The sequence below is a fragment of the Pipistrellus kuhlii genome, unplaced genomic scaffold (assembly GCF_014108245.1).
Source record: "Pipistrellus kuhlii isolate mPipKuh1 unplaced genomic scaffold, mPipKuh1.p scaffold_m20_p_6, whole genome shotgun sequence".
In the NCBI taxonomy this organism is placed as follows: Eukaryota; Metazoa; Chordata; class Mammalia; order Chiroptera; family Vespertilionidae; genus Pipistrellus; species Pipistrellus kuhlii.
In genome coordinates, this window is record NW_023425562.1 from 39,827,400 (window position 1) to 39,848,454 (window position 21,055).

Genomic DNA, 21,055 nt, shown 5'->3' on the forward strand with positions numbered 1-21,055 from the left:
CTGGTAGGGAGGAGAGATGAAAGATCATGGCTACTATTTTAGAGAAGAAAAGATGCAAAGAACATGAAATTAAGGGATTACCTTTAAACCATAGTCAAAATGTAGTCCCACATAACGACAGCAAGTAAGTCAGGGGAGGTTAGATTCTAGATATCTTCAATTCCCATCAGGCACTCTCCTGATGATGCAACAATAATCCAAATGAATGACTCAAGTCCTTGCACCTCCCAGAAACTATGTTTGGATGAAGAGAAAACACAGATCAAAAAGGAGAATCAAGCCAGCTCATTCAAACCATTGTCTTGAAGGCATCCTGGTCATTTTTTTTTTTTTTACTTCTAAACATTTGGAATAATAATCATAAAATAGAAGAAAAAGAAAAGGAGAAAAATACAAGGCAATCAGAAACACAAAAGAATATAAAAGCATACTTAAAAGTCAGAGAGATTTTTCAAATAATGGCTACAAAGAAAGCAAAACTGGAGTAACCAGGAGTAGCAGAGGGGGAAAAAATATTTTAGAAGTATAAATATTATTTGAGTTAACTAAGGTTAAGCCAGCATTTTATTTTCATTTGTTAAGACACACTACAACACTTTCAAAATTATGTGAGGTGGCTTGAGATAAAGTCTACACAAACCATAGAGCCTTTAAAACAGAAATAAAATTGCCTGAATGCAAACCTTGTTCTGCCACATACTGGCCACGTGACTCACCTCTCACTGCCTCAAGCTCACCAATCAAGCTTACGTGGGAGTGAGCAATGATAGCACCAGCCTCAAAGGGCTCTTACCTCATTTAACATTACGTAAATTTTCTGAGGAAGCTTACAGAACAAGCAGGATAAATGCAAAAAATAAAAAGTCTACACCAGAGCATGTCATTTTCAAAGCACAGAAAATCATTGCAGATAAACTCCTGCAAGCAGCCAAAGGGGAAGGGAAAACACCTTACTTATAAAGGAACAAAGATAATAATTACATCTAACTTCTCAGAAACCATGAAGTAAGAAGAAGGTGAAAAGGCAATTTCTAAACTGTTGAGAGAAAAAGAAAACCACCAAACTAGAATTTCTGAGAAATTATCCTTCAAAAGTGAAAAGGAAATAAAGAGGTTCTCAGACAAACAAATATTGAGGAAATGTGTTGCTGGCAAACCAGCTTTGTAAGGAATATGAAAAGGAGTTCTACAGACAGAAGGAAAATAATCTAAGCCAGAAACTCAGACCTACATAAAGAAAGAACATCAAAGAAAGAATAAGTGTAGATAAAAGGGTTTTTTTTTCTTTATCTAGCTAACATATAACAGTTTGTTCAAAATAATAATAGCAACAATGTATTTATGTATGCTTATGAATATTCCTATGCCTATGTATGCTTACATATAAATGAAATAAATAACAGTAATGATATAAGGAACTAGAGTGGGGAATTAGGATTATTTTGTTATTATAAGGTACTCACACAACTGATGAAATGTAGTACTTGGGCTGAAACCGGTTTGGCTCAGTGGATAGAGCATCAGTCTGTGGACTGAAAGGTCCCAGGTTTGATTTCAGTCAAGGGCACATACATTGGTTGCGGGCACATCCCCAGTGGGTGGGTGTGCAGGAGGCAGCTGGTCGATGATTCTCTCTCATTGATGTTTCTGGCTCTCTATTACTCTCCATTCCTCTCTAAAAAATCAATAAAATATATATATTTTTAAAAAGTGAACTTGGGCCTGGCCGATGTATCTCAGTGGTTGAATGTTGACCTATGAGTCAGGAGGTCATGGTTCAATTTCTGGTCAGGGTACATGGCTAGGTTGCAGGCTCAATCCCCAGTGTGGGGGTGTGCAGGAGGAAGCCAATCAATTATTCTCTCTCATCCTTGATGTTTCTATCTCTCTCTCCTTCTCCCTTTTTCTCTGAAGTCACTAAAAATTTGGTTTTTTAAAGTGAACTTGGGGTTAATAGTAAGTGTATATTGCAAACTCGCAGGGGTCTTCAAACTACGGCCCGCGGGCCACATGCGGCCCGCAGAGGAGTCTGATCCGGCCCGCCAGGTTTTTTGGGCAGTGAGCGCAGCCAAGGTGTTACAGTAGGAATTAGTAGTTCATATAGTCTGGCCCTCCAGCTCTCTGAGGGACAGTGATCTGGCCCCCACTTTAAAAAGTTTGAGGACCCCTGCAAGGCAATCACTTTTAGAAAAAAAAGAATTTGACAGGCTAAGGAGAGAAAATGAAATCATATAAAACATTCAATTAAAACTGCAAAGGACAGATAAGGTGTGGAAAACAAAAATAGGAACAAAGACAAGGACAACAAATGAAAAACAGTAACAAATATGTTAGATACTAATTCAAGTATATCAATATCACTTTGGACATCAGTGGTCTAAATGCACCAATTAAGATAGATTATGGGAGTGGTGCTAAAAACAAGACACAACTATATGTTGTCTACAAGACACCCACTTTAAATATACAGGTACATATAGATTAAGAGTAAATGGGTGAAGAGTTAATTTACATAATATCTAGAACAGTGGTTGGCCCAGAGTAAATAGTATGTACATGATTATTATTATTTTAAAAATTGAATAAGCCCTAGCTGGTTTGGCTTAATGAATAGAGCATTGGCCTGCAGACTGAAGGGTCCTGAGTTGATTCTGGTAAGGTCACATGCCCGGAATGCAGGCTTGATCCCCAGTAGAAAGCATGCAGGAGGTAGCCAATCAATAATTCTCTCTCATCATTGATATTTCTATCACTCTCTCCCTCTCCCTTCTTCTCTGAAATCAGTCTATAAAAATATTATTTTTAAAAAGAATTGAATAATATAATTAACAGATAGTTTTAAAATATATTCACATATATGTATTTGGTATAAACATTTGATAGATTTAAAGAATTGATCATATTTTGGGATATTAAGAACATTTAATAAATTCTAAAAATTACACACTATAAAACTCTCTGGCTATAGTGCAGGAAGCAAACAACATTTTTTTTTTTAATTGGAAAAATTAAAATACACATTCCTCACCCCAATCTGCCACCACTGAATAAGACATTTTATTTTATGGGGGAGGGGGTTGGGTTGGTCATTGATGGCAGTTTCTCCTGCCATGGACACATGAGAAATTGTCCTCTTTTCTTCTTAAGCAAGATAGTCTTAAGTTCCTTGAGTTCTGAATTCCCTTGCCTAGAGAAGAGCTAACTCATTTTGTGAGATACACTGGGAAAGTGAGAGTTGTTCTAAGAATAAGAGAAGAATGTGGCCCTTCCTGGGGAGCTCGTAGCGGTCTTCTGTAGGCGGAGGACCTTGGATGCAGGTGGCACCTTGGCCCCCAGTAAAGCACTGAGCCCTTGGGTTTTGGAGTTTCAGCCAAGAATCCATAAGGCCAAATTTGATGTTGAGGGTGTGGAAGCTGCCTTCTAATAAAATATTGTTATAGTCATGTATTGTTACATAACAAATATACCAAACTGTTGTTAAGACAAAAAAAAAAAACATTTTGTTGGTGGTTTGGCGGGTCTGTAATTTGGTTGGGTGGGGATTAGCTGGGTGATTCTTCTATTCCATGAAGGGTTGACAAAGATGACGCTGGTCTTCAGCTAGCAGGTCAGCTGTCCTGCAGAGTCCCGGGATGGCTTCATGCACAAGAAGCCTTTGTGCACATGCGCCTGGGCAAGGATGACTGGAGAACTGGTGTAGCTAGGTCTGAGGTCTCCCTGTGTGGCGATGTCAGAGTAGCCAGACACTGTACCCTGAGGCTCAGGACTCCAGGAGCGAATAAGGCAGAAGTAGCTGGGTCTTTTATAATTGAGCCCCAGATGTTAACCTCTTGTCATTTCTACAGTTTACTGGTAGAAGCAGTCACAAGCCAGTCCAAATAAAGGGGACGGGCACATGATCCCTACCTTTGGATGGTGGGCGTGCCAAAAACTTTGCAGCCATGACTTTAAACGGCCACAACTGGATAGACTGGACCTAGACCTCTTGGAATATCCTCAAAGGACTAGAATTCAGGAACCTTTCCCAGATTTCATGGACTGCCTGAGCCATCAGAATTCATACCATGCCTAAGAGAAAGGCAGCCAGAAAGAGGCTGACCTAAACAGGGTTAGTTAGATGTTTTTAATCATATAATCAAGTCCTACACACTAGATATTATAGTAATGTCATACCTTTCTTTCCAGTTTTTAACATCTTTTTTGTGGAGACAGGAAAACTATAAAGTGAACAATTAAGCAGTCTATAATTAACTGCTAAAATGAGAGCTGTCAACAGACAATAATCCACCTAATATCATTAAAGATCTGGGCGATTACAGTTTCCTCCAGAACTTTTTCCTATAATCTATTTAGATGAAAACTAAAATTTACTAAGCTGTAAGTTTTTAAGATATATACAATTGGAAAATTCATGCTAAAATGCAAACAGATTACCTTAATATATATTCAACCCCTGGGCCCAAGCATATTCATTTCTATCACAAGTTCTGAAAACCTACTTTATGATATTAAAAGTGAATTTTTACCTTAAGGCTAACACGGAAATGGAATCTGGAAAAAACAAGTGCATGTATTTCTTTTACTCTGAGCTTTACTTAAGAGCTTTTAGTGACTGAATATTTAGACTTGTATTTTAACTTCCTCTGAAAACAATAGAAATATATTCCCACCCTGTTAAGCCTTATCACTCAGCTCCTATAGAGAAATCATTTCAACTGAAACAGTTTAGCAGCAAGGTTAAAATCCAATATTCTATCACTTGATGAAGTTTAGCATTTAGTAGTTGATAGATTTTACCTATTCTGGTGTACATAAAATCTTTCATGCCCTTGAACTAATGAATAACTCAAACTAAATAAATTATTAATTCTATTAAATGAAAAATTTACATTTAATCTTCTTTTTACATGGCAAACATAGATGGTTTAAAAAACTACAAATGACTAGAAACAATATAAATGTCTAGTTATTCTATCCTGTTTCCCCAAAAATAAGACAGTGTCTTATATTAATTTTTGCTCCCAAAGATGTGCTAGGTCTTATTTTCAGGGGATGTCTTATTTTTCCATGAAGAAGAATATGGTACACATTTATTATTAAATAAAAATAAAGGAAATTTATTACCTGTATACGGTATGATAGTACAGTAGTTGTCAACACAAACCAGACAAACTGTGAATCCTACAGTATCAAAAATTTACTCATTTATTCAATGACAATCATGTCATCATCTTCTGGAACATCATCATAACAATCCAATTCCTGAATTTTCTGATGAATTTCTTGTGACTCCATTTCTTTCAGAATCAATGGACCAAATCCCTCATGTTTAGCCTAGGGGGGGCCTTATTTTCAGGGGGATGCTTTATATTTCAATCAGAAGGAAACCTGTAAGTAGGTCTTATTTTCGGAAGATGTCTTATTTTTGGGGAAACACGGTACATAATAAAAGCTTAATATACTAAGTGTCTGACAGCTTGTTCAATCATTTGACCAGTTGCTATGACACCCACTGATCACCAGGGGGTAGACACTCTAACTGGTAGGTTCATTTGCTGCTGGGGTCCGGCCTATGAGGACTGGGAAAGATGGGCCAGACACACCCTGGAGCCCTCCTGCAGTCGCTCTCCCTCTCCAGCCCCAATTGTGCACTGGTGGGGACCCTCGGCCTGGCCTGTGAGGATCAGGCCAAACTGGCTCTGACATCCCCCAAGGGGTCCCAGATTGCGAGAGGGCACAGGTTAGACTGAGGGACCCCACCAGCGCACGAATCTGAACTCACTAGGCCTTAGTTTTATATAAAGCAGGATGGGGGGGGGGGGGTCAGTATCTTGTACAAATTGCCCTAAAAACTCAAGTTCAGATTTCCCTTTCTAGTTGGCTGCATTTTTGGATTCCACCAATTGTCTTCAAATTCTAAACAGTGAAAAACCACTTCCTTAGAAATAGAGAGAGGAAGAAAAAAAGAAAAGAAAAAAACAAAAACCTAAGTCACTTTTTAAAGCAATCAAAGCCAACCATCAGCCATCATTGTTGGGAAAATAAGTAGTTAAGATTTGAGTTAAGCCTCAAAGACATAAATATAAATTTCTACAGACCTTAGCTGTACTTTCCAACTGAAGGCTTTCAAAATTATGTGGTTTCTAATAAGTGAATTACATTCATATTTTTCCCATAATCAAAAGATATAAAGTTTGGTTTCCTAATGTTGTGCCTTCAAGAGGTATTCTCACATGAAAATGAGGCTATTGCCTTGGTAAATGGAGACAGCAGCTCAGAAAGTGATTAAAGTCATGAAAAAATCATTTTGCAAATTATTTGGGGACATGCAAGCACATTTTATGGAGAGCCCCAAGATCACTGCAGGAGAAAAAGTATTGATTTACGTGTTTGTCTTGTGCTTTGCCGTATTTTTTTTTTCCTCATTAAAATGGCTTCATATAGAGATCCATAAAGAAAAGCAAGGGTGTACCAAAGAAGGGAAAAGAAGTTGTCAATTTTAACCTTCAATGGAATAGTTTTGGCCACTTAAAATTCCTTTTACCTTTTATTTATTCATGTGTGAAGACCAGATGAAATATCTTGGAACTGAATCTCTACCCAAAAGAAATCAATTCTTGTTTTTAAGAAGGGAGTTTTGTTAGACACAGTGTAACACCGTGCACGTGTGCCATACATAACATAATTACAAAAATGCTGTTTCTGGAAAGCTAAAGAGCTGGGTTAGTGTTAAAACACTCCTGGGATGGGGTGGCAAAGAGCAGAATAAAAGCAAATTAATTACAGGATGTTTTCCATCCAGAATAGATTCATCTGACAATAAAAGGGGGAAAAGTTTTCTTGATTATAGATTAACTAGAATTTTTAAACAACCAAAACAGCATTGTAGCATCATATGTACTATGAGAATTATCCTTACAACTAAGCATTTAACTCAATGGGGGAAAATGTAAGTTTTGCACATTAGGCATACATACTAAGTTCTTAACTTATCACAATAAAAGTTGTCTCTTTAAATAATTTAATAAGAAAAAGTATTTTCTTTCCATGCATGCAGTATCTGATACTGTTCAATAAAGTTCATGTTCTGGGCACAGCAGAATCTTTATACCACTCCAATTTTTTTAGGGTAAAAAATAAAAAGGGAAATGAAGATGAAACAAAAAATTTTATGCCACGGGAATCTTGTATCTATTCTGCAATTCACATATCTGAAAAGTATTAGCTATTGAAATATTATTATAAATCAGTGATTCTTAATTAAGATACTTTTAAGTTTTAAAAAATGTTTTAGTATAAGCAATATTTATTAAAATTAAAATAGTCAAATTTTAAAACCTCCTCTCTCTCTGCTCCTTGCCCCAATGCTTCTTAAAAATCTTTTAAAATTAAGAATTTCAAATATTGTGTTCCTTGTTCTTCTCTCTTTATATTATCCCTTGTCCTAAACAATTGGGAAAGGCATTATTCTGACATGACTTTTACATTTTCTTTTATCTCTATCAAAACTCGTTGTGCATCAACTGACATAATCAACAGATTTACAAAGTTAATAAATGGTAGTTGGAGAAAACAAAACAATTCTGACTAGAGGTGGGTTCTCACAGAGTGAGCAAAAGAGGAAACCTTTCAATCAATGATTTTGTCAGCCATTAGTGGACCAGTAAACTGAGGGTTTTTTAAAAAGATCACATGGCATTTACAGATTTCAAATATTTTCACATAATTTTCCAAGGAATGGTCAATATTAGTTTATTGTCCCACATCTGCACATCAGATACTGTATTACCTGCTAAGGATGAGTTGGCCAGATAATTGCACTATTCTATGAAAAAAATCTAAATATATACACAACTGTAAACCTACTTTTGCCCCATCCTGTATTTAAGCATAACTTAAATATAAGTCACCTTAGTCAATTACCTCAGAAGAATGTGAAAGGTCTACCACAATATTTAAATAGGCTTCATATAAATGGATCATATTTAATACAAAACTCTCTGTGGGAAAGAGCCCACATTTTTCATACATATTTTAAATCTTTTCATTAGCTCACTTCCTTTATGTATGAGCACTTCCCCCTTGAATGGAGCATTCAGTACCACCTTCTCTACTGGGAGCAAAGAGGGAGAAAAGTCTTGTTGGAACTGGCTCCTGTTTCCTGACCACAGGAGCCCTAAGGCTCAGCTCCACCCATCCGACAAGTCCATGACTCCGGCCACCACAGTGATGGGGATCGAAAATGAACATGTGATGCAGTTGAAGCAATTTGGAGTCTTAGCTAGAGCCTTAAAGAAACTCCTTTTCCCTCCTGATTAGAAAACTCTAACAGTGTGACCACAGGGCTGACAGAGGCTAGGTCCCTCACCACATGGAAAAGCTGGAGAACAAAGGTGACATCCAGAGACTATAGGTGAAATGAGAGGATGAGAACAGCATGGAAATCCTGGCAGGAGTCTCTGAGTTACGCCCACCACGTCATCACACTATAATGGTTTGGGGAACCAAAAGCATTCCCCCTTTGAAGACTACATTCTATTCCCTACTCACCACCTCTCCCCTCAAGATCAGGTCTTGTTGAACCCTGTCCTTCCTTGGCACTCATGTCACTGAAATTACTTTCACAATCCTGGACATACTAGGAGCTCAATACTGCCTTTCTGAGTGAAAGAACTGATGAATGAATTCATTAACACTGGACCATTCCATACAGTTAATGAAGGTAAATTTGTAATAGGAACACAGTAATTCAGAGTTGACATAGATGTCTTCTAAGGATTCTGTGAGCATATCCAGCATATCTTTACTGGGTACTATATCAACTTAAGTATACAACATCTAAAAAAAGTGAGGCAAAATGAAAAGAAAAAAAAAAAAAAAAGGAAACAAAGTGAGGGTCCCAGGGAGAGAGGAGGCTACAGACTTTGGGTATAAAATCCAGCTATCTAGTTTGATCTGTTAATTCCAATAACTAGATCCCAGGAGAGCCTGTTGTTGTGGAGCAATGGATTCTCCTGTGTTTATAGAGACATAATCTTCTGGTTTTCTAGGCAACTGTCACATCCCATGGCCACCATTAGGCTGATAAACCTCTGGGCGAAATGCTGCTCACCTCCTGCCAACCACAAGAAAACCAGATTGTCAAGCACTGCGGTGAGGAGAGAAATGGACTGTGGCAAGGCGAGCAGGAGCCTCAGCACGCCATTTCCCCATGGAGAGGGCTGGAGGTGCCACCTCTTAATACTGTTGCGGGGGAGGGGCTACCGAGCACATTATTTACACAAGGAACACAGGGGCTCTCCTTAACGAGGTTCCAGGATGAAATTCCAGACATTTAAAGAACACTGTATAAATTCACATGTGACCTAGGCTAGTGTCACCAAATCCTCATGTCTATTAGGCTCACAAAGCCAATAGAGATCAGAAATAGCCTTGTATAGAGACCTGTGCTCCCTAGAACTTTCCTGGTGTGGAGAAATCCAGGTCACACCGTCAAAGAGTTTCCTTTTCAGTTTAAGATTTACCCTAATTTGCAGGCCAGTTACCAAGGACAGGATTTGCTGGTCCCAAATGAGCTCTAGGCAAGGCAGTTTATACTGTTCCTGACCCCTATCAAATAACCCACAGACTGACAAGCCTCACCTCAGCTTTTACCACCTGAGGGAGCCTGTTCTGGGAGGTGAGAGGGGGTCCCTCATTCTTCCAGAAGAAATGGTGAGGTGTCCTGGTATTAAGTAGGGAAAATGCAGCGTAAGATAAAAATAACTTCAGGAGTCTGGCTACCCAACCCTAGTACTCCACAGAGTCGGGACTCCTTCGAGGAGGTGTTGTTGGGGGAAAATAAGGGGGACAAAGCTGCTGGCCAAAGGCACCCAATGATTAGCAAGACAAGTCATGTACAAAGGAGGAACGCAAGAGTCAAATTTTCAAAACAGTTTCAGGTTAGGAAACCCTTAGAACTTGAAACTGGAATATAAAAAAGTTAAAGAATTAAATAGGCGGAGTTAAATTGGGGGGAAAGGAGACATATGTAAAACTTTAGACAATAAAAAAATAAAATGAAGAATTAAATAATTTTTAAATAAAGCTAAATATTTAAAAAAGACAATTATAAAAACCTACACTGGAGGTTAAAATAGCAGACAGTAAAAACTAAATTCCAGTGAAATAAAGGTTAAAATATTTTTGGTTCAGAAAGTTGAAAACCTGTGAGGTAAGTTAAAGGTGGGGTGGCAGGTAATAAAAGAAATTGGCTATGGTCAGCATGATAAAAAAAAAAGGATGGAAGTTCAGAGGTCAACCCCAGATTCTCAACAAGTCATTTACTATGGAGGATGTGCAGGAGGCACTTGATTGATGATTCTCTCTCATCGATTTCTAACTCTCTATCCCTCTCTCTTTCTCTCTGTAAAAAATCAATTATATATATATATATTTTAAAAATGGGCAACTGATCTAAATAGGTACTTTTCAAAACAGAAGGTCAAGAGACATATGAAAACCTGCTCAAAGTAACTAATCATTTGAGAAATGCAAATCAAAACAATGCAGTACCATCTCACACCTGTCGGAATGGCTATCATCAACAAATCAACAAATGACAAGTGCTGGCAAGGATATGGAGAAAAACGAACCCTCGTGCACTGCTGGTGGGAATGCAGACTGGTGCAGCCACTGTGGAAAACAGTGTGGAGATTCCTCAGAAAACTAAAAATGGAACTCCCATTTGACCCAGTGATCCCACTTCTAGGAATATATCCCAAGAAACTAGAAACACCGATCAAAAAGGACATATGCACCCCTATGTTCATAGCAGCACAATTTACCATAGCTAAAATTTGGAAACAGCCTAAGTGCCGATCAGATGAGTAGATTAAAAAACTGTGGTACATCTACACAATGGAATACTACTCTGCAGTAAAACGGAGCTCTTACCATTTGCAACATGGATGGAGCTGGAGAGCATTATGCTAAGTGAAATAAGCCAGGCAGAGAAAGATAAATATCACATGATCTCACTCATTTATGGAATATAATGAACATAAACTAACAAAAACAGATCCAGAAACAGAGAAATATCTATCAGAATGTCAAACCTCAGGGAAAGTAGAAGCCGGTGGGGGACAGGGGGAGAGATCAGCCAAAGGACTTGTATACATGCATGTAAGCCTAATCAATGGACACAGACAACAGGGGAATAAGGGCGTGAATGGGGAAGGGGGGTAAGGGAGAATAAGAACACACATTTGATGAAGAATAGATTGATCTAGAGACAAATGGTAGAGGAAGGAAGGTTAGAAAGCAACCAAAGGATTTGTATGCGTGAATATTAGCATAACCAATGGACAGACACTGGAGTGGTGGGGGCTTGCTCCGGATAGGAATGGCTGGGGAAGGGTCAATTGGGGAAAAAGGAGACATAAGGTAAACTTTAGACAATAATAAAAAATAAAAAAAATTCTTGGCTGTGAATATCTAAATAACTTCTGCACAATGCACTAGGATAACTTGGTTCTAGTTCCATGAAATACTATTAAGCAATGAGACATACTTTTTTAAATGTCACAATCGAAACAATTATATTATTGTGATAATTTTAACGATCCTTTGTTTAAATGTTCTGCCTATTCTCTTCAGCCTTTATGTCAAAGGCTTCAGGATATTAGCAACATTAGCTGACTCCTAATTTGATGTCTCCCTTGAATGACACTATTTCACTTTTCCCTTTTTACTAGTTTGCTGGTCCCTGTTTATGGGACACCTAGAAATTACCTACTTAATCCTCTATGAATTAAAATCTGCACCTGGTTATTAAATACACTACAAGGCAGATCTTGGGAATGAAATTTTTATTTACATACTGTATCTAGAAGCAGATACATAAATTCTTATACAATTATTTCCAAAAATGTGCAAGTAATTACTATAATTTGTGTACAAACCAAAACACGTATTAAAATCAATGGCCTTTGGATAATTCATTGTGTGGTGCTCTCGTACAAATGATACACACCTGATTGGAAACATACAGAAAAGTGTAAACTACAGCAATCTGGATTCCAAGGATTAATTTCATGGCACTCTGACTACAAAATTCCTTTAACCCAACGTGTATACCTATTACAAAATTCTGTAAGAATTTCTCATCATCTCTGGATGGGCTGTTTGAATCACTTTTCAGCAACAGCATCTGCCATGTTGTGACTAATTATTACAAAGGATGTTTATAAAAAACCATCTTTGCAGGATTAAAAAAGTACTTGAAGAAACCAAATTTGTGATTACTAGTGTACCCATACTTCAGAATTTTTAAGTTATTTATGGAACTGGCCATTGTTCCTAATTGAAAGTAATAGTTTTCAACAAAACTGTCTAATGCTGGTAGAGATTTCAATTTCAAAATCAGACTGCACATTTCATGAAAACCCACTAAGATTGAAAATATATTATCAGAATCACTCATAAAGCAAATCTGCTGTATACAATGTGAAATGGACGATGATTAAGACTAGTGTTTCTGAAAGCGCTGTTAAGAAAGATACTTAGACTTTAGCACAAGCAGAGAAATGGCATATATCCTCTATTTAAGATGTTAATTTTGTCCTGTTTCAATAATACTGGCTCAGTAATGAAAATGTATACTTGATTATAGTTCCTATGTGCCAATGATTTAGCCTTTGGCACATGATTTTCTTCATAGCAAGAAGGTTGCCCTGTGCAGCTGGCTTCCTTAAAAACTATTTTTAGCTCTGTGATCATTTCCTCTGATATAATACTTTTGACTTCGAAATCTTCAGATATTGCACCAAGTAGAAACATAACAGTTTTCTTTAGAAAGAGTGAGATATTTTTCAAGTACTTTGTAAGCTTTCTTTTTATAAAAATGCATAATAGTGTCCTACTAAGTCTGGAAATAGCTCTGGCCTCCAACGTGGTTTTTGATGAAATATTTGATAAAAACAGATGATTCATTTTATTATGGCAAAAGGATACAGCTTTTGTTTTCTTTCATGCCTTGAGTTCAGATTTTTAGAATCATATTTTAAAAATCACTCCCTGTTTGTGTCCATATCATCTAAGCCACCATTCAATATAATCCAAAAATTTATCCAAATTGTATCTAGACCAGCGTTTTTCAACCGCTGTTCCGCGGCACACTATGTTGCCTGGTGTGCCGTAGGTGCAGACAAGACAAGAATTTTATAATTTTTCACTATTTTGTTTACTTAATATTTCATAATAAAGTAATTATAAAATACTTTCTTTGTGTTTATTTGATTCCTATTCAAGAGAATTACTTTATATATAGTCAATATAGGCACAGAGTTAAATTTTTTAACATTTTCTAATGGTGGTGTGCCTCGTGATTTTTTTCATGAAACAAGTGTGCCTTTGCCCAAAAAAGGTTGAAAAACACTGATCTAGATCAAACTACATTTATCTCTCATTTCCCCTTCCCATTTTTAATCAAACTGTTTTAGGATCCTGTAAAACCAATCTTTCCTAATTGCATTGCCTATTCCAAATGGTTCTCTCTAGGCAAAAGCAGAAAATACTGCAATACTTCTCTTTTTGTTTGTAAATAATTTCTTGGCAAATACTTTTATTTTTATCAACAGAGTATCAGACCCTAGGAATTTCAAATTCAATTAGAAGAGGACATGTTACTTTAAAGAATTTGATATATGAATATACGAAAGCACGTAAGAACGGACTTTCTAAATTAGAAGAGTATCAACATTTGCTTTCCATAAAAACACAAAATACAATTTTAAAAACATTCAGATGAGAATCATAATAATTTTAACTGGAAACTAAATGGCTAGATCTTAAACACATTCCCATGAAGAAAATGTAAGGAACAGGCTACGCCCGCATGCTGAGATGGGGTTCTGGGCTGTCCAAAGACCCCTGTGCACCGTGATCTCACAAAGGGTACATGTAAATGCTTCTAGAAACATGGAGAAGCCATCTCAACATCTGTTATTAATACACAGTGATCTGTGACAATACCTGCCATCTAATATAGATGCACAGGGACTTTTAACTCACCCTAGATAGACTTTAAATTGTTTAAAAATAAATAGTTTTGCAAAAAAATAGTTTAAATGTCTTGCATTAATTTGATAAGATTACAACTCTGTAATAGTTCTTAATCCAAATAGCTTATAGTGAACACTTAAATTATATTATTACAGTATACTCAACACTCCATCTTCTTAGGTGAAAACATCAGAAAATGAGGCTTTGAACAAGGTACAATCAACATTCCACCAAAATTAAGTACCCTTCCCCCTTTACGTTAAAATACCATAACACTATGTTATGGCATTGTGCCTTTTTTTCTTATATCTCAGTTCTGACCCTAAAAAACAAAGAGAAAAAAAAAGGGATACTACTATGTCTGAATGACAAAGTCATTAAATTTGACCTAAGACCTTTACTCTTGTTCTTAAACAGAGGTGTGGGGGTGTGTGGGAGGGGGTGGGGGGGTTAAAAGCTAGGAAAACTGAGTGACAAAGGTAAAACTGTCATAAATTACATGTTGCATCTGAGATGAAAACATTTTCTGGATGAGGCAATCCCCAAATACTACACTAAAGAATCATGAAGTGGGTAAACACTACATTTCAAAATAACTACAAAGTACTGGGGATATCACCTCCCCCCCAAAAAAACCCAAAAATTGAATCTAAAAGTTAAAATAACTAACAATGCCAATTTACCTAAGACTTAAAAAAAATAAAACAATAAAAACCGGCTTTTAAATGGCAGTATATATAGAAGGCAACAAGAATTCCACATATATGATATAGTTTTAATGTTTTTCTTAAACATTAAACAATGGTGTTTGCAATTTCTACAAATTTTCAACTAAAGTCACTGGGTTTGTTGTTTGTTTTCTTGGAGGGATGAATGAAAGGTCAAATCTAGCACATCTTAATAGTGACTATACATAAGAAAACATAAATCCAACTTTAAAAGAGTGTTTTCTTTCTATTCAAATCAGTTTCAATTTTATAGAAACTTTAATATTCCAAGAGAATCTAGTCCATTTATGAAAACCAATTCTATACCAAGTTCACCCAAGAAAATGTTGACTAAACAAAAGAAATCAGAGACAAAAAAACATTTTAGCAAAGGAAAATAAACACACAAAAAAAACTATCACAGGAAACTATGACCATCTAGTACTTCTTTAATATCTCTAATGCCATAGATCTTTATATGTTATGCCAATTTGTACCAGAACTTAGGACAGAAAAGGCAACAATTTCTAAACTGGTTATATGCAGTTCTTTATGATTTTTTTATGTAAGGCCATTTATTAAAATAGACAAATCACAAGATGAAAATGAAGGCAACAGAAAAATTCAAATTTTCACAATACAAAACAAAAAAACAGCACAGTCTTTAAAATAATTTAGAAATGAGTGTTATAAAAGATACGTTGCAGGTCCACATTCCAGTACCCAAGATTACATCAATTCATAATTCTAAATAAATCTTTCTCAAGTATGAGATTAAAAAATCATTTTCAGTGTACATGTAAATTCTCTGTTCTATCACAAGGGTATGATTTCTCAACATTATCTTTGAAAATGGGCCATTTAAAGAGACATGACAATTTTCATTCTGTAAGTTTCATTCAACTTTACTTAGGGTTGAATACACATGAAATGTGCTTTTAATGCATAAAAATCACAGTGGATAGCAGCAAAGGACGGGGGGTGGGGGAAAGGAGAATCTGATCATTCACATTGTGATTATTCTGAACATTGATGAAAGAGAACTCACACTTGTTAAGCCTCAAGATTCCCTTTTTAAAGAACCAAAATAAAACCAAGACACCTTGCCCACACTTCCCACCTGAAAACAAATTGATTACTCTTTTACATAGAAAACTGAAATAGTATGGCAGCAAAGATTCTGATAGCAATGAACATCTGTAAACTGTATTTCAATCTCTTTTCCTTCCTCCCAAAGTGCAGGACTCAGGGCTCCCCTAATTTCAGTAGTGCTTCTCCTGTAAATAGTCCTTCATTTTGTTAGGCAAAGGCAGTTTCTGAATTAGGTCTATCCTGGTATACTGACGTATAACAAAGCGACACAGGTATTGCAAAGAGCGAACCTGCATGAACCGGGACACCGGATTGGTCAGTCTGACGGGGTAAGTTGCAGACCCGGGCAACCGAGACCTAGAATAGCAGAAAGCTCCGTTTTCAGAGTCCCTGATTGAATGCTCGATTAGATCAACTATAGACGTATGTCCTTCCACATCTGGCTGCTCATAAAAACTAAACCTACCATTTGAGTGTTCGATTCTAGTGTGAAGTGTTTTGCCATGGGAGCGGAAGCTCAAGCTTAAAAGGTAACGGTCGTCAGAACTGTCCCGAACAAGGAAAGAGCCATCGGGCACATTGGCTAACTTCCCTTCTGCCTCCCAGCGTGTGATCGGTCCCCAGTACCATCCTTGTTTTGCAAGTTTTTTCAGCTCCTCCGTAAGGCTTGTCACAACCATGGGCCCACTACTCTGCACTGAGTCGTAAACTCTGGCAACCCCAGGGGCAGAGTTAGGATCGAAGTTCAAATGACAGCGCATACTCTCTGCCACGTGGGCGTCTGCGCCAGTGATCCCGCCGAAATTCCTTTGGATCGGATTCGTCTGCATTGGAGGTAGCAACGGTGAGAGCGGAGGGGCATCGTCGTGACTTGCTCTGGGGCTCTGCAGCATGACCCCCGTGGTGCCGATCAACAGGCCATTCACCGACTGATCCACAAAGATCTCTGGGGCCACCACGAGCTCCTGGTCAACCTGATTCTCGTCTTCGGGGAAGGAGCTCCCTCCCCCGGGAGGAGGGACCGCAGAGACTTCCATGGGAGAAGACCCGTCCAGACAATAGCCGCGGGGTCCTTCCAGAGGGTACATCCCCTCCTCTAAAGGCACAGTATACTGAATGTAGTCCTGAGGCATAAGTCCGATAACGACAGGCACATGCTCATCAAGGTGAAGGTGCAGGTCTCCGTTCGGAGAATCTGAGCTCTTCAGGGAACTGTTCTGTTCCTGGCACACCGAGTCCGACTGAAGGTCATGGAAGTCCTTGCGAACCCCGTTGAGGGCTGGGCTTGGACTGGAAGAGTGCACCAAAGCCTTGACTCTCACCTCCATCTTGATACATGTCTCCTCAGAGTTTGTGGGCCGCAGAGGCCATGGCGTAGGGCTGTAGTGATGGCTGCGGAGGGACGTGGACCGGATGGGCCTTTGAGCTCTCACATCTTTAAAGACCATGGGTGCTGAGGAGGAGGAGAAGGTGTCCTCGTCAGCAGAGCTCCCAGAGGGGCCGCCGCCCTTGCCCTTCTGCTTCTGCTTGGCAGAAAGCCGTCTTTTTAACGTACCCATGAGGCTTTCGCTTTTGGATCTGTTTTTGGCCCCCTTGTCATCTTCACCGTTGATGTCGCAGCTGGCCATGTCCTTCCCATAACAGCTACCGAACAAGGAATCTTCTTTCCCAAAATCACCAGCTAGTGAGGGCTGTTGCACTACCATGAAATCTGCTTCTTCTTTACTTTTAGTCAAATTGAAAGATTTCCGGAAGGTTTTAAGACTGATTTTCTTCATTATGACTGGTGACCAAATCCAAGGGAATCAATTTCTCTCTGGAATACTGTCCTTGAACATTAGGACAGGCCATATGCAACGCTGCATCTGCATACTTTTCCAGCTTCATCTACCTTTTAGAGGCATTTTCTAAAATAAATAAATAAATAAATATTATTAAAATGTCACAATAAAATTTTTTTCACAAAACTTTTATCTTACTCAGTTTCAACCCTTTAGCTTTTGAACAAAGACACCCAGGTATGTTCATAAGAAGGTCAGGTCCATTAAAACAGGTGTGTTTTTTTTTCACCCATTTCCCCCAACGAAATAGATCAGTGCCTTTTATGTAATCAGCATTTGACAAATAATGCTTAAAGAACAAACCCTAATCTACCTGTTTCTTTTTATACCTTGCTTTTTGTTGTCTCCTGAATTATGGGTCCAAGTTCAGGTCTTTCCTAATGCTCACCTTCAGCACTACTTCACACAGGGCCCAGCCACCAGTGTGTCCCACAAACACCAAACACTTAGAGGAGAACTAAAAACTTAGAGAATATCAAGCCTAGTGGATTCCTCAACAACTTATACATGTTTTTAAAAATGTAAACACCTGTAAATACAAAAAGATAAAAGCATCCCAAAATCTGTGATAAGCTCTCTAGGAAAGCTCAGCAATGCTGCTCTCTCCCTCCCAGGCCTACTCACCTTCTTTCCCCTCCCCCACCCCCGGCCCGGTGCCCACCTTTGGCACTCCCGTACAATTGGGTATGGCCGGTGGAGATCTACTGGGAAGAAGGTCATGAAACATAGTTCCAGAATTATGTCTTCCTCTTCTTTTTTTGCAATGTCCAATGGCAAATTTTTACTTCTATATCCAGAAACATAATTTCTAAACTTTTTTTGTACACTGTTCCATCATTGAAATGACAGAATTTTAATTCTGTAGAGACTGAAAGTTATTTCAGAAGAAAAATAAATTGGCTTCCTAACTCAAATTAACTGATCACAGAAATAATTCTGTTTACTTCGAATGGTTTATTTCCTCTGTGGCCGTGTCCTGCAGTTTGTGCAACCATCAAAGTATAATGTAAGAAACTTGAACTTGAGCAAAATGCTAACAAAGAGTAAGATTCTGACCTCCCCTAACCTTGATGACATTCATTAATTCACTGTGCATTTACAAAGCTCTACTATATACCCAGCACTGTGTGGTAAAATGCAGAATAATATAGGGTTTATGGCCTCATAATCCAGTAGGAGATTGATCAACGGATAAATTATAAGACAAATCCATTAGTGATATAGTGATGATAACGCAGAAGTTGAAAGGAGAGAGATGTCTTACAAATGATTAATTTAGTTATAGATGGAACTTGCCTTCTGTGCAGCCAGAATCTACGTGAAATCATTTATAGTAAAACAGTCAGTTCAGACAACTTATTGGGGGATCAGCAACATTATCTCTATAAAGAAGAAGCAATTTTAAAAAGTCTTATTGTCATGTCCTATGTTTTTGAGCATGTTGCAAAAAACAAAATGCATATAAATATTTGGAACACCAGTTACTTTTTAACATTATTGTATATCATATGAATTCAGTATCCAAGTACCACTACCTTGTATCAAAGCATAAACATGTGACATTTAATACATATATTGTTTGTTTGATAAAAATACGGGCATTTATGAAAATTAGATAATAAAATGACAATGTACTTTAGCTGGCAGGTCACCTTTTAAGTAGACAGTATAGGTTTTATACACAAAGTAAGACATACCACAATACCTAATCTCCCTCCCCCTCCCTCCCTCCCTCCCTCCCTCTCTCTCTCTCTCTCTTTTAGAAATAAGTAATTCATACATTTTATTTTATTTTTAATATATTTTATTGATTTTTTTTTACAAAGAGGAAGGGAGAGGGATAGAGAGAGAGCTAGAAACATCGATGAGAAAGAAACATCGACCAGCTGCCTGGCGCCCCCACCAGGGATTGTGCCTGCAACCGAAGTACATGCCCTTGACCGGAATTGAACCTGGGACCTTCCAGTCCACAGACCAACGCTCTATCCTCTGAGCCAAATCAATTTCAGCCTAATCTCTTTTGACAAGAATAAGAAGCCTATTGGAGGGAACAGAATTTAGATATTTTGTTAATATATAATTAAGATGAATTAATATTTGCCATTAGAAAGTAGCTTATGTAAAATGTAAGTAAAATAAAAGAATTAGTTCACTTGGGAATAATTGTGTGTGTGTGTGTGTGTGTGTGTGTGTTTTAAAATTGTAAAAACAAAAAATAAAAACAAGAAAAAATGAACAGAAATAGCAAGAGACAAGGAAATAAATAGTAAGCAAAAATGAACAAATTGGCTTTCTGGTAAAAAGATGTATAATGTGTTTGCATCATGTTAGTCGGATTTATTATGTTGGTCGTCTTTCTCTACCTCTTTATATTAAAGAATGTATGCTTTACAAAAGCAGGAATTTTAATCCTACTTTATCCACTACTGTCTTCCTAGAGTCCAGGACCAGACCAAGGGTGTAGGAGATGCTCAGTAATTATGAGTAAATGAATTTTAGACATGAAATTCCAATCAGGTATGTTAATGAGATACCCTGACCACCTTCATTCTCTTGTTCCTCACATGAAAGGACAATTTGTCATTATTTAGAATGAAGTAATAAAACTCCATAATGTGGCCCATAAGGTCCTATATGGTATGTTCATTCTTTACTTGATTTCTGCTCCACTCACACTGAAAGCATCCATATTCATCACAGTGTCTCTAAATACAGAACTTCTAAGCTACTGGCCCTTTGATTTGAAATGTGTATTTGTTGTTGTTTTTTCAGTCTCCCCTTATTAATTTGTTCAAACTTCAGCTTACCTCTCAATTGCTAAAGAATCACACCCTTATCTTCCTATATGAAATGCCCCAATCCCAGCCTCTCAGAAAGCTGTATACCTCCTCCTGCCTAGAATTTCCATCTAGTATGTATGCTTAGACCTATTTGTATAATTATCTATCATCCTAACAGAGTGTGTGTCAATTTTTTTCTCAACTTTTTATCTCTAGCAACTAGCTTACACCCGGCCCAAAGAAAGTCCTCAATAAGTATGTGTGGAATGAATAGTGCAGTGAACTAATAAGAACACTGCTCCACAATGATAGGCACCTTGAGGCTGATGTGTTTATAATTGCTCCCATGTGGCAAGTATTCACAAGTAAATTAACCTCACTAAATTTGGGGTCACATAGTTCTGTTTCCCACTATTGCATCCATTTCATAGAAAGCAAGAGACTGATCACCACAATAAAAGGACTTGGTAATTATCTACTTGATCGATTATTTCTTTTTCAACTACCAATCCATATGCAACTCAATACTAACACTACATAAATAAGATTCAATTCTAGAGACATGAGAAACTATAAAAAGTTCTATTAGGCT

The 21,055-nt window shown here is 37.6% G+C and overlaps 1 protein-coding gene across 6 annotated transcripts in view; it reads right to left on the minus strand.

Annotated features, from left to right (window-relative positions):
• Positions 1 to 15,179: 15,179 nt before the first annotated feature.
• The window catches only part of SOCS6 (suppressor of cytokine signaling 6), a 28,260-nt gene continuing 22,384 nt past the window's right edge, over positions 15,180 to 21,055 (minus strand). For all 6 annotated transcript variants that reach the window (XM_036417703.2, XM_045574859.1, XM_036417701.2 and 3 more), the window contains one exon: positions 15,180 to 17,749. In XM_036417703.2, the coding sequence (XP_036273596.1) occupies positions 16,013 to 17,620 (1,608 nt within the window). In that variant the 5' untranslated portion in view covers positions 17,621 to 17,749 and the 3' untranslated portion in view covers positions 15,180 to 16,012. The remainder of the gene's footprint in view (positions 17,750 to 21,055) is intronic.